This window comes from Mandrillus leucophaeus, unplaced genomic scaffold (genome assembly GCF_000951045.1).
Source record: "Mandrillus leucophaeus isolate KB7577 unplaced genomic scaffold, Mleu.le_1.0 Scaffold247, whole genome shotgun sequence".
Taxonomy (NCBI): Eukaryota; Metazoa; Chordata; class Mammalia; order Primates; family Cercopithecidae; genus Mandrillus; species Mandrillus leucophaeus.
In genome coordinates, this window is record NW_012102554.1 from 2,214,858 (window position 1) to 2,230,671 (window position 15,814).

The window sequence follows — 15,814 nt, forward strand, 5'->3', positions numbered from 1 at the left end:
GAGCCAAGATCGTGGCACTGCACTCCAGCCTGGGCGACAGAGCGAGACTCCGTCTCAAAAAAAAAAAAAGATGGAGTCTCACTCTGTTGCCTGGAGTGGAGTGCAGTGGCGCAATCTCAGCTCACTGCAACCTCCACCTGTTAGGTTCAAACGATTCTCCTGCCTCAGCCTCCCAAGTAGTTGTGATTACAGGCAGGTACCACCACTCCTGGCTTATTTTTTTTTAGTAGAGATGGGTTGCACCATGTTGTCCAGACTTGTCTCAAATCCCTGCCTTCAAGTGATCCACCCACCTTGACCTCCCAAAGTGCTGGGATTACAGGCGTGAGCCACTGAGCCTGGCCTAATTTTTATTATGACTTTTCAGAGAGGATCTTTAGGTTTCCAGGTATTGATGATTATCTTATATCATTATCAAGACCTAGGCCAACAGGGAAAAGTCCATGATGGCAGGACAAAAATGATTACCCAGGAAACCTCCAGTTTCTTTACTGGTTGTACCAATTTCCATAGGAATTTACTAAACCCTATTTATGAAAAGCTTTTTTTAATATTTATTTAATTAATTTTTTTTAGTGTGTGTTAAAATCTTTTGTCATCCAAAGTCGTTCGGAATTCTAGAGATGTTTGAGCTGTGGGCTCTTCTTTGACAAGAGGGTAAGGGAGGTATACACGCTTTCTAGTTATGAATGGTGTTGTTTAGTATTACATCTTTGTTCTAACTCCCATCTCAAGGTATTGGATAGAAGCAGAGCGAATTCTCTGTTAAGTTAGACTTTTTTTTTGGAGTTTTTTTTGTTTTTTTGTTTGTTTGTTTGTTTGTTTAGATGAAGTCTCACTCTGTTGTCCAGGCTGGAGTGCAGTGACACAATCTTGGCTCACTGCAACCTCCACCTTCCCGGTTCAAGTGATTCTCCTGCCTCAGCCCCCCGAGTAGCTGGGATTACAGGCACCTGCCACCACATCCAGCTAATTTTTGTATTTTTAGTAGGGACGGGGTTTCACCATGTTGGCCAGGCTGGTCTCAAACTCTTGACCTCAGGCAATCCACCCACCTCGGCCTCCCAAAGTGCTGGGATTACAGGTGTGAGCCACCACACCCTGCCTAGGGTTAGGCTTTTTGGTGACCCTCTATACACCAAAGTGGTGTTTAGAGGACCACTAGGTGGTGTTTCAATACACCAAACCGTTGAAAAGTATATAAATGTTTCTAAAACCTATACCTGGACAAAGTATTCCCTGTTTATTAACTTCATGATTTCATCTTCATCTGTTTATTTATTTTTACCACAGTTGATTTTATCTTTTTTGTTTGTTTGTTTTTTCTTTTTGAGACAGAGACTCACTCTGTCACCCAGGCTGGAGTGCAGTGGAGCAATCTTGGCTCACTGCAACCTCTGCCTCCCAGGTTCAAGCAATTCTCATGCCTCAGCCTCCCAAGTAGCTGGGATTACGGGTGTGTGCCACCACGCTCAGCTAATTTTTTGTATTTTTAGTAGAGACAGGGTTTTGCCATGTTGCCCAGCCTAGTCTCGAACTTCTGACCTCAAGCAGTCTGCCAACCTTGGCCTCCCAAAGTGCTAGGATTACAGGCGTGAGCCACCATGTTTAGCCTTGATTTTATCTTTACAGACTTTTTTAAACCTTCTGCCATCATGAGGTCACAATGGATGTGTTAATCAAACTGACCCATTTTTTGTGAATAGTATCTACCAATCAACTTCACACTTCCGAACGAATATGGTACAAACAATGATTTTTATTACACAGGACATTTTCTCTGACCACAGATATTAATTGACTTCCTATTGTTGGAAGGTCCTTTTATCATTCCTAGTTTTGTGGTTTACTGTTGCTAAATTCTGGAAAAATACCTTTGTGTTTCTTTCATTATTAGCAAAGTGAAATCCATCTCTGTTAGTTATTACTTGTAATATCCTCCATGAACTCTTCATTAAACTTTTTATTCCTCATCTATCCATTGGCAACAAATAGGAATAGCCCTAATTTCTGCTGTCATTTGTATCACTTCTTTCCTTGTACATCCACCTGGTCTTCTACAGTTAAACTGGGCAGATCATCCTTGCAAAATATACATTGACCTCACTATTGTATTTATTTTTTATTTTTTACTTTTTTATTTTTTGTGAGATGGAATCTTGCTCTGTCACCCAGGCTGGAGTGCAGTGGCACAATCTCAGCTCACTGCAAGCTCCGCCTCCCGAGCTCACATCATTCTCCTGCCTTAGCCTCCCGGGTAGCTGGGACTACAGGCGCCCGCCACCACAATTTTTTTCTTTTTTTTTTTTTTGTATTTTTAGTAGAGATGGGGTTTCACCGTGTTAGCCAGGATGGTCTCGATCTCCTGACCTCGTGATCTGCCCGCCTCGGCCTCCCAAAGTGCTTTGATTACAGGTGTAAGCCACCGTACCTGGCCTATTTTTTTTATTTTTATTTTGTGTGTGTGTGAGAGACACTTTCATTCTGTCACCCAGGCTACAGTGCAGTGGCATGATCTAGGCTCACTGCAACCTCCGCCTCCCGCGTTCAAGAGATTCTCATGCCTCAGACTCCCGAGTAGCTGGGATTATAGGCACGCACTACCATGTCCGGCTAATTTGGGGGCCAGATACAGTGGCTTACGGCTGTAATCCCAACACTTTGGGAGGCTCATGATTCTATAAAGATCTATGCCTTTTTTTTTTTTTTTTTTTTTTTTTTTTGAGACAGAGTGTCACTCTTGTTACCCTGCCTGGAGTGCAATGGTGTGATCTCGGCTCACTGCAACCTCTGCCTCCCGGGTTCAAGCAATTTTTCTGCCTCAGCTTCCCAAGTAGCTGGGATTACAGGTGCACGCCACCATGCCTAGCTAATTTTGTACTTTTAATAGAGACACGGTTTCACCATGTTCGTCAGTCTGGTCTCGAACTCCTGACCTCAGGTGATCCACCCGCCTCGGCCTCCCAGAGTGCTGGGATTACAGGCGTGAGCCACCACGCCCAGCCTGAAGATCTGTGCTTTTTTTTTTTCTTGTTTTGAGACAAATTCTCGGTCTGTAGCCCAGGCTAGAGTACAGTGGCATGATCTCAGCTCACTGCAACCTCTGCCTCCTTGGTTCAAGCGGTTCTCCTGCCTCAGCCTCCCGAGTAGCTGGAATTATAGGTGCACGCCACTGCACCCAGTTAATTTTTTGTATTTTTTAGTAGAGACGGGGTTTCACCATGTTGGCCAGGCTGGTCTTGAACTCCCAACCTCGGGTGATCCGCCCACCTCGGCCTCACAAAGTGCTAGGATTACAGGCGTGAGCCACCATGCCCGACTGATCTATGGTTTTCAACAGCATAACTAGACTGATTTCTACGAGCAGAATGAGGAGACCATAAGAGGGCAAATGCTTTCAGGACTATTCCTGTGGGTCTAGATAGTGAGATGACTATTTATCCATGCAGGAAATTTGAAAGTATAAAGATGGGTTGTAAATAAACCATTTCTGTTCTAGAAACAGACCTGTTTAAGTTAGTTTAGCTTTTCATATTTTAAGTTAGTTTAGCTTTTCATGATCATGACTGTTGGATTCCTATCCTTACTTAATTCTGTATCCTAGGTCTAGTTGTTCCATTTCATTTTCATAGCCCGCCTTCACCACCCTCTGATAACTTCTGTTTGCTCTTAACTAAGATTACATGGCCCCTGTCTAGATCACATAGCTTCTAGATGTTTGGTTCATATAATGATATCTGTATAGCTCTTTTCCTATTATGACTCCTTGATTGTGCTTTTACCATATCGACCTTTATATTCATGTCATAACTGTTTCCCCTATCTCTTGGTTTTCAATTACTGACATCTCTCTGAAGCATATTCAGTCCCAAGGTTTTTGAGGTTGGTTGTTGTGTTGTTATTTTTTACCATAAACTCAGCCAGATGAGTTTTGAGGTTGGTTTTGTTTGCTTTTTTACTTTATGTTTAGGGATTAGAAGTGAAAAGTAGTTTAGAAGGAGGTACAATTCTGGATAAATACTAAAACCATGTTAAAGAAATAAATTTGTTTATTCTATTTCCTCTTTGACTAATGCTATAGTAGAAATTTTTTTCCACAGAATGCTACATTTAAGTAACAATCTATTAAATTTAGCTATTTTTAAAGCTGGTTGATATATCAAAAATTGTCACTTTTTAAATTGAAAGGGGAGGGGGGGAAATTGGAAACTGGAATAAGGAAAGTGATGATTCCATAGTACAAGCAGAGAGATTCATCTTTTTCTCTTAAATAGGAGACAGAAGCAGATAGACACAGAAATTGAGATCGATTTAGATGATACTCATGAATATATCTTCTGTTTATGAAGCAATTAGGGGCCTTGTACTTTATTAAGCATTTTATATTGATTATCTCATTTAATCTTCACAACTCCTTTGTGAGGAGTGGATATTATTATTATCACATAATAGCTGAGGGAAGACATAAAGACCCTAAGTAAGTTGCCCAAGACCACTTAGCTTATAAGCATTTCCAATCTGACTTTCAAGTCCACTTTCAACTTGACTTTCAAGTCAACAGCTATGCTTCACTGCCTGTCTGGGTGGATAAGAAAGTGCTTTGTGGATAAGGCTACATTTGTTAAGTAGGAGTAGTAAGTTCATTTTTGAGTACTTAAAATACTTTAGAAACTCTCTTAGAAATGTATACATTTTCAAATTATAAAGTACCTTAGAAACTTCAAAATTTCTAAGAAGAAAAAACTAAAGTCTAGAGATGTTAAGTAATTTTTTAAAGGTTTTTTGGTGTTTGTTTGTTTGTTTGTTTTGAGACAGTCTCGCTTTGTCACCCAAGCTGGAGTACAGTGGCACAATCTTGGCTCACTGGATCCTCCACCTCTTGGGTTCAAGCGATTCTCCTGCCTCAGCCTCCTAAGTAGCTGAGACTACAGGCACATACCACTATACCTGGCTTTTTGTATTTTAAGTAGAGACAGGGTTTCACCATACTGGCCTGGCAGGTCTCAAACTCCTGACCTCAAGTGATATGCCCACTTCAGCCTCCCAAAGTGCTAGGATTACAGGCATGAGCCACCACACCCGACCTAGAGATGTTAAGTAATTTGAATCCAAGTTAGTTAACCAAAAATATCTAGCCAGTGCTTTCCTCCATATTGGATCACAAAAGAACACTGAATGAAAACCTATTCTATATAAAAATACCCTCGTAAATTAATTCTACATGTAGTAGTTACTTGCAGTAACAACATACCTGACAATATCATCACAATTTGTAAATTGATGAAGAAAACTTGTCAAATTTAATAATATTTTATAAATTTACAAATTGCGACAATATGACATTTTATATAATATGAACTAATACATAATTAAGAATGTAATGCATTAAAACCTATTCTATATTATTATTTATGAAATTTTTCAGTATTTTAAAAACTGATGAATGAAATTGGAAAATTTGAGTGTTAAGAAAGCACTGACTGCATAATGTAGCAAAAGTGCTGGAATATCAATGCAAGAAATATTATTGTTAGTGATTTAACCGTAGACTCTCAGGATCAGATGGGCCTAAACTAGTACTATAGTCACAGATATTTTGCTCTTCTATGCTATAATTACATAAAGGAACTTTTGACTAATAATCTGCATTGTTGACAGTGAACCAGTTATAGTTTTTTTAAAAAATTAATATCAGGTGGGGCACAGTGGCTCATGCCTTTAATCCCAGCACTTTGGGAAGCTGAGGCAGTGGATCACCTGAGATCAGGAGTTCGAGACCAGCCTGGCCAACATGGTGAAACCCCGTCTCTACTAAAAATACAAAAATTAGCAGGGAGTGGTGGCAAGTGCATGTAATCCCAGCTACTCTTGGGAAGCTGAGGCACAAGAATCACTTGAACCTGGGAGACGGAGGTTGCAGTGAGCTGAGATCGTGCCACTGCACTCCGGCCTAGGTGATAGAGTAAGACTCTGTCTCAAAAAAAAAACCCACCAACAACAAAAAATAAATATCAAAATCTAAGGAGGAAATTGAGGCTGATGATCTATGAGAAGACAGATCAGCTGTACCAAGAAAGGAATACCCTTTTAGTTAAAACTTATACTCATGTGGCCAGGTGCTGTGGCTCACGCCTGTAATCCCCACACTTTGGGAGACCAAGGTGGGTGGATCACTTGAGGCCAGGAGTTCAAGACCAGCCTGGCCAACCTGGCAAAACCTTGACTCTACTAAAAGTACAAAAATTAGCTCTGTGTGGTGGCGTGCGCCTGGAGTCCCAGCTACTATTGAGGCTGAGGCACAAGAATCACTTCAACCTGGGAGGCAGAGCCATGAGCCAAGATTACCTAACTGTGCTAAAACCTGGGTGGCAGGGCAAGACTGTGTTTCAAAAAAAAAGAGAAGAACCCTCATACTAAGCATCATCTGGGGGAAAATTACTAATAAGATTATGGTTGGAAAATAGCCAGTGTAATATATGATCTACATAAATTGTAAAACAGAGACATTATGTAATATTAAATGATATGTTGAAATGAGTTGTGATAAGTATAAAGAGAAGGGTCAGATCTATTCAGTGGAAAATTAGCTGGAAAGGACTTTTTGTTTTTCTCTTAAATTATCATAGGATGAGGTAGACCCAAGCTGGGTATTAAAAATATGTTAGGAAGGCCAGGTATGGTGGCTCACACCTGTAATCCCAGCACTTTGGGAAGCCGAAGCAGGCAGATTACTTAAGCCCAGGGGTTTGAGACCAGCCTGGGCAACACAGAAAAACCCCATCTCTAGAAAAAATAAAAAATTAGCCAGATATGGTGGCACATGCCTGTAGTCCTAGCTACTCTGGAGGCTGAGGTGGGAGGATTATTTGGGCCCAAAGGCTCAAGGCTCCAGTGAGCTGTGATATCACTGCACTCCAGCCTGGATGACAGAGGCTCCATCTCAAAAAAGAAATTGAAGAGGACACCAAAAAATAGAAAGATGATCTGTGTTCATGTATTGGAAGAATCAGTATTGTTAAAAATCTCTGTACTACCCAAAGCAATCTATAGATACAATGCAATCCCTATAAAAATATAAATGACATTCTTCAAAGAAATACTTTAAAAATCCTAAAATTTATATAGAACCACAAAACAGCCAGAGTAGCCAAAGCTATCCAAACCAAAAAGAATAAAACTGGAGGAATCACATTACCTGACTTCAAATTATATTACAGAGCTATAGTAACCAAAACAGCATGACACTTGCATGAAAACAGACACATAGACTAATGGAACAGAATACAGAACACAGAAACAAATCCACACACCTACAATGAACTCATTTTCAATAAAGGTGCCAAGAACATACATTGGGGAAGGAAGAGTCTCATCAATAAATGGTACTGGGAAAACTGGATATCCACATGCAGAAAAATGAAACTGGACTCCCATATCTCATATACAAAAATCAAGCCAAAATGAACTAAAGTGGTCAGGCGCCTCTACAGGCTCACGCCTGTAATCCCAGCATTTTGGGAGGCCAGGGCAGATGTATCACTTGAGGTCAGGAGTTCTAGACCATCCTGGCCAACATGGTGAAACCCTGTCTCTATTAAAAGCACAGAAATTAGCTGGGTGTGGTAGTGCATGCCTATAATCCCAGCTACTTGGAAGGCTGAAGCAGGAGAATTCCTTTAACCTGGGAGGCAGAGGTTTTAATGAGCTGGGGTCATACCACTGCACTCTAGCCTAGATGACAGAGCGAGACTCTGTCTCAAAAAAAAAAAAAAATGCCGGGCATGGTGGCTCACACCTGTAATCCTAGCACTTTGGGAGGCTGAGACAGGTGGATCATGACAAGGTCGGGAGATCAAGTCCATCCCAGCTAACACAGTGAAACCCTGTCTCTACTAAAAATAAAAAATATTCGCCAGCGTGGTGGTGGGTGCTTGTAGTCCCAGCTACTCAGGAGGCTGAGGCAGGAGAATGGAGAGCTTGCAGTGAGCCAAGATCGTGCCACTGTGCTCCAGCCTGGGTAACAAGAACGAGACTCTGTCTCAAAAAAAAAAAAAAAAAAGGGATAAAGACTTAAATCCAAGACCTCAAACTATGAAATGACTAAAAGAAAACATTGGAGACACTTTCTAGGACACTGAAGTGAACAAAGATTTCTTGGGTAATACCCTACGAGCACAGGCAACAAAGTGAAAGTGGACAGATGGGACCATATCAAGTTAAAAAAATTCTGCACAGCAAAGGATACCTTCAACAAAGTGGCTGGGTGTGGTGGCTCATGCCTGTAATCCCAGCACTTTGGGAGGCTGAAGTGGGAGGATTACCTGAGCTCAGAAGTTCAAGACTAGCCTGGCCAACATGGCAAAATCCTGTCTACTAAAAATACAAACATTAGCCAGGCGTGGTGGTGTGCTCCTGTAGTTGCAGCTACTTGGGTCTGAGGCAGGAAAGTCACTTGAACCCAGGAAGCTGAGGCTGCAGTGAGCCGAGATCGCACCACTGCACTCCAGCCTGGGCAACAGAGTGGGACCCAGACTCTGCCTTAAAAAAAAAAAAAAAAAAAAAAAAGTGAAGGGACAACCCACCAAATGGGAGAAAACATTTGCAAACTACCCATGTGACAACAGATTCATAACCAGAATATATAACAGCTCTCTAGGAAAAAAAAAAATCTCATCAGTTAAATCAAATTTAAAATGGCAAAATGATTTCAATAGACATTTCTCAAAAGAAGTCATGCAAATGGAGCCAGGTGTGGTGGCTCACACTTGTAATCTCAGCACTTTGGAAGGCCAAGGTGGGCAGATCACTTGAGGTCAGGAATTCGAGACCAGCCTGGCCAACATGGTGAAACCCCATCTCTACTAAAAATACAAAAATTAGCCAGGTGTGGTGGTGGGCACCTGTAATCCCAGCTACTCAGAAGCCTTAGACAGGAGAATCACTTGAACCTGGTAGATGGAGGCTGCAGTGAGCCAAGATCATGCCACTGCACTCCAGCCTGGGCAACAGAGTGAGACTCCATCTTAAAGAAAAAATACATATGGCAGACAGGTATGTGAAAAGGTGCTGAACATCACTGGTCATCTGAGAAATGCAAATCAAAACTATGAGATATCATCTCACCCCAATTAAAATGTCTTTTTTCTGAAAGACAACAACAAATGTTTGTGAGGATATGGAGAAAAGGGAACCCTCATACAGTGTCGATGGGAATATAAATCAGTACAACCACTATGGAGAACAGTTTAGAGGTTCCTCAAAAAACTAAAAATCGAGCTACTGTACAATCCAGCAATCCCACTCCTAAGAATATACCCAAAAGAAAGGAAATCAGTGTATCAAAGAGGTATCTGCACTCCCATGTTTATTGCAGCACTATTTGCACTAGACAACATTTGGAATCAAGCTGTGTCCATTGACAAACAAATGGATAAAGAAAATGTGGTACACATACACAATGGAGTGCTATTCACACACAAAACAAAATGACATCCTGTCAACTGCAACAACATGGATGGAACTGGAGGTCATAATGTTAAGTGAGATAAGCCAGGCGCAGAAAGACATACTTCGCATGTTCTTTCTTTGTTTTTTTGGAGCTAGAAATTAAAACAATTGAACTCCTGGAGATAAGAGAGTAGAATGATGGTTACCAGAGGCTGGGATGGGTATTTGGAGGCAGGTGGGATGGATGATTAATGGATGTTAAAAAAAAAAAAAAACAGAATGAGTGAGACCTAGCATTTGCTAACACAAGAGTGTGAGTATAGTCAAAAATAATTTAATTTTACATTTTAAAATAACTAAAAGAGTGTAATTGGATTGTTTGTAACACAAGCAGTAAGTGTTTGAGAGGATGGATACCACATTTACCCTCGTGATTGTTATGCATTGCATGCATGTATCAAAATACCATGTAGGCTGGGCGCGGTGGCTTACGCCTGTAATCCCAGCATTTTGGGAGGCTGAGGCGGGCAGATCACGAGGTCAGGAGATCGTGACCATCCTGGCTAACACGGTGAAACCCCATCTCTACTAAAAATACAAAAAATTAGCCGGTCGTGGTGGCACATGCCTGTAGTCGCAGCTATTCAGGAGGCTGAGGCAGGAGAATCACTTGAACCCGGGAGGCGGAGGTTGCAGTAAGCTGAGATCGCACCACTGCACTGCAGCCTGGGTGACAAAGTGAGACTCCTTCTCAAAAAAAAAAAAAAAAAAAATCAAGTAACCCACAAATACACACACCTACTATGTATCCACAAAAATTTAAAAAAAAAAACTTTATGCAGGTACAGAGGCTATGGGATAAGGCAGGAAAATACAATCAATACTGGGCAATTTGGTGATACAAAACAAGTACAAAACAATTGCATTTTATCTGTATTATTGGTATACAAAAGAAGTACATTGATAATACAGAGTAGGTACAAAGTATTATTGGTGTATAAAACAAGAGTAACTAATGGTGCAGAGAAAGGAAAAATTGGTATGGATTGGATTAGTCATATAGGCTTAATTGGAAAAAAAAAATAGGCAACATGGTATCATTTTTTGTGACTGTAATATATTTTTCAGGAATTTGTATGGTGTTTTTCTATTTTGTGAAATGAGAATATAAACCCCCCAAAGGTGTTTATAAGTCATACATTAGCTGAGCATGCCAAGAGCTCTTATTTCTTGTTATAGTGTAGTGTGCCAATTAAAAACTATATTCAAAGCCGAGTGGATTTGAGGAAGTAAAATATCTACTTGGTCTATTTATCGTGTTGTACAGATCTAAACAGTAGGAATGTTTAATACATTCTGAAGATATAGATTATAAAACTTTCCTTAAATACTATATTTCTAGTTTTGATCAATTTAACAGTCTTTTTTCTTTTGTTACTTCTTATTAAGGGTCAACTGTATTTGTTGGTAACGGACCAGGGGTTTCTTACTGAAGAAAAAGTTGTTTGGGAAAGCCTACACAATGTAGATGGTGATGGAAATTTCTGTGACTCAGAATTTCGTCTTCGGCCTCCTTCAGATCCTGAAACTGTATACAAAGGACAACAAGATCAGATAGATCAGGTAAATTTGTATTGTCTTCTTTATAATGCTTAAAATGCTGATTTTTTTCAAATGTGAATTCAGTTATCCAAAATTTTTCAACTAAAGATTAATTCATCAATATACTTGTGAAATTTTCCTGACACTTCCTGAATAGTTGGTGATCATTCTACATGTACATTAATTATGTACTTTGGTGCAGAAGGCCAGATCATATTGAACTGTGAAGGTTATGGTGAGAAGTTTGAATTTTATTCTAATTGCAGTAGAGAAGCTATGTCAAGCATTAAACATGGAAGTGATGGGATCTTCTTTACCTTTTTAAAAGACTGCTATTTGGAGAATACATAGGAAGGATACAGGTTTAAGCAGAGACAAACAGTCCAAGCAAGAGCTGATGATGGCTTAGCCTTGGGTGGTAAAGATGAAGAGATGAGCACATATCTGAGTTATATTTTGACTAGTTAGAAAAAGTAGAGGAGAGAGAATCTGGAAGGTAGCATATACTGTATAAAGAATGGGTGGATATTCTAAACCTTAGAGGCTAAGGTAAGGAGGAGTAGACATTTATAGCAGGAGACGCACTAGTGAATAGAACTTGCATTTAGAAATGAGACAGATGAGTTTTTTTTTTTTTAACAGATGAGATTTTTGCTTGCCATAAGTGGGCAGGCTTGGAGCCACAGGTCTGTTTATTATTAGAGGCATGATAGTGATGTGAATTCTTCCCTGACTGAAGCAAAAATATGGTCATATTAAACAGTTGGCATATATTTCACTCATAACAATTTAAGTGCACAAAGACTGTTCAGTTAGCCAATATTCAGTGAGGAGTTGTTTTCCTGGCACGATAATTAGGTCCTAGGGATACAACGATAAATCATTCAGTCCTGTCCTTAAAGATGCTGAGCCTAGTAGGGGAGGCAGATATTTGACCAACGCATGTTATATGTTAAGTGCTATAATGGCAATTTGAAGAGCAGGTATCAAGTACACAGAAGAATATTTAATTCAAACAAATATGCATCTTTCTAGGACTTTTCTTTGAAAAACAGTTCTGAAAGTCATTGTGCTCGTTTTCCTTCAGAAGCTATACACGGGTATTGTGTTTTAAATGTTAAGAGAAATGTGCGGGATTTTTCTAAGCGTTATATTATATATAAAAAATATTGGGCTGGGCATGGTGGCTCACGCCTATAATCCCAGCACTTTGAGAGGCCGAGGTGAGTGGATCACCTGAGATTGGGAGTTCAAGACCAGCCTGGCCAACATGGCGAAACCCTGTCTCTACTAAACATACAAAGATTAGCCAGATGTGGTGGTGCGCACCTGTAACCCCAGCTACTCGGGAGGCTGAGGTGAGAGAATCGCTTGAACCCAGGAGGCAGAAGTTGCAGTGAGCCAAGATCGTGCCATTGCACTCCAACCTGGGTGACAGAGCAAGAGTCTGTCTCAAAAAAAAAAAAAAGGCGAGGCGCAGTGGCTCACACCTATAGTCCCAGCACTTTGGGAGGCCAAGGCGGGCCGATCACGAGGTCAGGAGATCAAGACCATCCTGGCTAACATAGTGAAACCCCATCTCTAATTTTAAAAATGCAAAAGATTAGCTGGGCATGGTGGCATGTACCTGTATAGTCTCAGCTACTCGGGAGACTAAGGCAGGAGAATCACTTGAACCCAGGAGGCGGAGGTTGCAGTGAGCCAAGAAAAAATTGGAGCAGGGGAATGAAGGCAAAGCAATAGATTGTCACAGTAGTCCAGATAAGGTGTTGAGATTGTTATCTGGAAGCAGCAAGGAAGAGGTGGATTCAAGACCATGAGGCTTCGTAAAGAGCAGAGTTTGAAGAATTCAGAAGAACTTGAAGGACAAATTCTTTATATCTTTATATCCATGAGATAGTCATGCTATATGTATGACACGATCTTTACAGGCAACAACCTTTTTTATTTTTTGAGACAGGGTCTCACTCTGTCACCCAGGCTGGAGTACAGTGGTGCGATCTTGGCTCACTGCAACCTCCACCTCCTAGGCTCAAGCAATTCTCTCACCTTAGCCTCCCGAGTAACTGGGACTACAGGCATGTGCCACCACACCTGGCTAATTTTTGTATTTTTAGTGGAGGCAGGGTTTCGCCATGTTACCCACACTGGTCTCGAACTCCTGAGCTCAAGTGATCTGTCCGCCTTGGCCCCCGAAAGTGCTGGGATTACAGGCGTGAGCCACCCCACCTGGCCACAGGCAAAAACCGTTTACCCATCCTCTGTATTATTTAAAATTATCTTATTTTGAGGGTAGATGGGGGAGGAGGTACACAGACTGGTCAAATTTTAGTCAGCACTGACTCTTAATATAAGTGGATATTAAGTTAACGCTTGACCAAAATGCACTTTTTCTGATAGAAAGTAATCTGAGTGTGTACATGGGAGTAGGAAGGAGATGGTTAAATAATTGAGTAAGACTATATGATGGCTACTATGTTGTCTTTAAAAATCATCTTTTAGAAGAATATTTAATAATCTTGGGAAATTCTTATTTTTTAAAACAGAAGACTTTTAGGACACTAAATGGAAAAGAAAACATTGCAGTAGTTTCAGAGGGTTGGTTTGAATTTGTATGGGAATGTAGAAAAATAATAATAAACTACTGTTAACAGTAGTTATCTCTGTGTAATGATATTATGGTGATTTAAATTTTGTTATTTATGGTTTTCAGTTTTGTCTGAATTGCCTATAAGCATGTGTTTCTTTTGTAAATGGGGAACTTTTAAAAATTCTTTAAACCAATTTACTTATTTATTTATACATGAAACAGGGTCTCAGTCACCTCGGCTACAGTGCAATGGTGTGATCACAGCTCACTGCAGCCTCAACTTTCTGGGCTCAAGTGATCCTCCCACCTCAGCCTCCCCTACATGTAGCTGTGACCACGGGCATGTGTCACCATGCCCAGATAATTTTTTGTGTGTTTTTTGCAGAAATAGAGTTTTGCCATGTTGTTCAGGCTGGTCTCAAACTCCTGGGCTCAAGCAGCCTGCCCGCCTCAGCCTCCCAAAGTGCTGGGATTATAGGTGTGTGCCGTTGTACCTGGCTCCCCTCTACTTTTTGTTTTGTTTTCTTTTTAGCTTTCTTGACTGCCTATATATGGCTTCCAAAAACAATTTCAAATACGTTCCCCCCAGTTTTTTTTTTTTGCGACCGGGTCTTGCTGTGTCGCCCAGGCTGGGGTGCAGTGGCATGATCTTGGCTCACTGCAACTTCTGCCTCCCAGGTTCAAGTGATTCTCCTGCCTTAGCCTCCCGAGTAGCTGGAATTACAGGTGTGCACCACTACACCTGGCTAATTTTTGTGTTTTTCATAGAGATGGGGTTTCACCATATTGGCCAGGCTGGTCTCGAACTCCTGGGCTCAAGCGATCCACCTGCCTTGGCCTCCCAAAGTGCTGGGATTACAGGCGTGAGCCACCGCGCCTGGCCTCCAAAAATATTTAGAACAATGACAGAATCACTGAAATAAGTTCATAGCTCCCCAAGGGAAATACTTAGGAAGGTAACTGTCATTTTAATATTTAAAATAAAATGGTTTTTATTTTATTTTAATTATTTGTCATTTTATATTGTTTTCTTTCTCTTTTTTTGTTTTTATTCATTTTTATAGACAGGGTCTCTGTCACCTGTGTTGGATGGAGTGCAGTGAGGAGATCATAACTCACTGTAACCTCAAACTCCTGGGCTGACACAATCCTCCTGCCTCAGCCTCCCAAGTAGCTAGGACTACAGGTGCACATCACCACACCTGGCTGATTTTTAAACTTTTTTTGTAGAGACAGGGTCTTGCTATATTGCCCGGGCGTGGCATATTTTTTTAAAGCCATTCTTACAGCTTTATAGATATAACATCTATATTTGCAGTCATTCATTCTTGGGCAAAATCTCATGGCTAATGATGGTTATAATTTAATTTCTTAGGATTATCTTATGGCATTATCTCTACAACAAGAACAGCAGAGCCAAGAGATCAATTGGGAACAAATCCCAGAAGGAATCAGTGATTTGGAACTAGCAAAGAAACTCCAAGAGGAAGAGGACAGACGGGCTTCTCAATACTATCAGGAACAGGAACAAGCAGCAGCTGTTGCTGCTGCTGCCTCTACACAGGCTCAGGTAAAAACTAGTGTTCTGAGTCTTAAATGTGATGATCACAGCTGGGTGCAGTGGCTCACACCTGTAATCCCAGCCCTTTGGGAGGCCGAGGCAGGCAGATTGCTTGAGGCCAGGAGTTGGAGACCAGCCTGGCCAACATGGCAAAACCCTGTCTCTACTAAAAATACAAAAATTAGCTGGGCATGGTGGTGAACACTTGTAATCCCAGCTACTTAGGAGACTGAGGTAGGAGAATTGCTTAACCTGGAAGGCAGAGGTTGCAGTGAGCTGAGATTGTGCCGCTACACTCCAGTCAGGATGATAGAACAAGACTCCTTCTCAAAAAAAAAAAAAAAAAGGCGATGATCACTTTAGCAGTAAATTTCACTTGAGATAAAAAATTTTAAATTAGGTATTAACTCTTCCATTTTGTTAGGAATTTAGCACCCATGGGTTTTATGACATTGTCCTAAGCTTGTATCTCGTTTAGTAAAATATTTTCTCCTGAGGTTCTGATTTTCAAATTTATTTCTAAAATTCATAATAGCTGCCAAGAAAATAAGTCAATTTGGACGAAGTCCTTTCTATCAACTAGAGGGCAGTATGAAGTACTACTAGAAAAAATA

General features: G+C 40.7%; 1 protein-coding gene across 2 annotated transcripts in view; it reads left to right on the forward strand.

Moving 5' to 3' along the window:
* The window catches only part of FAM63B (family with sequence similarity 63, member B), an 87,388-nt gene that overhangs the window by 67,081 nt on the left and 4,493 nt on the right, over positions 1–15,814 (forward strand). For both annotated transcript variants that reach the window (XM_011983182.1, XM_011983183.1), the window contains exons 7-8: positions 10,897–11,070; positions 15,015–15,209. In XM_011983182.1, coding sequence (XP_011838572.1) covers positions 10,897–11,070; positions 15,015–15,209 — 369 coding nt within the window. The remainder of the gene's footprint in view (positions 1–10,896; positions 11,071–15,014; positions 15,210–15,814) is intronic.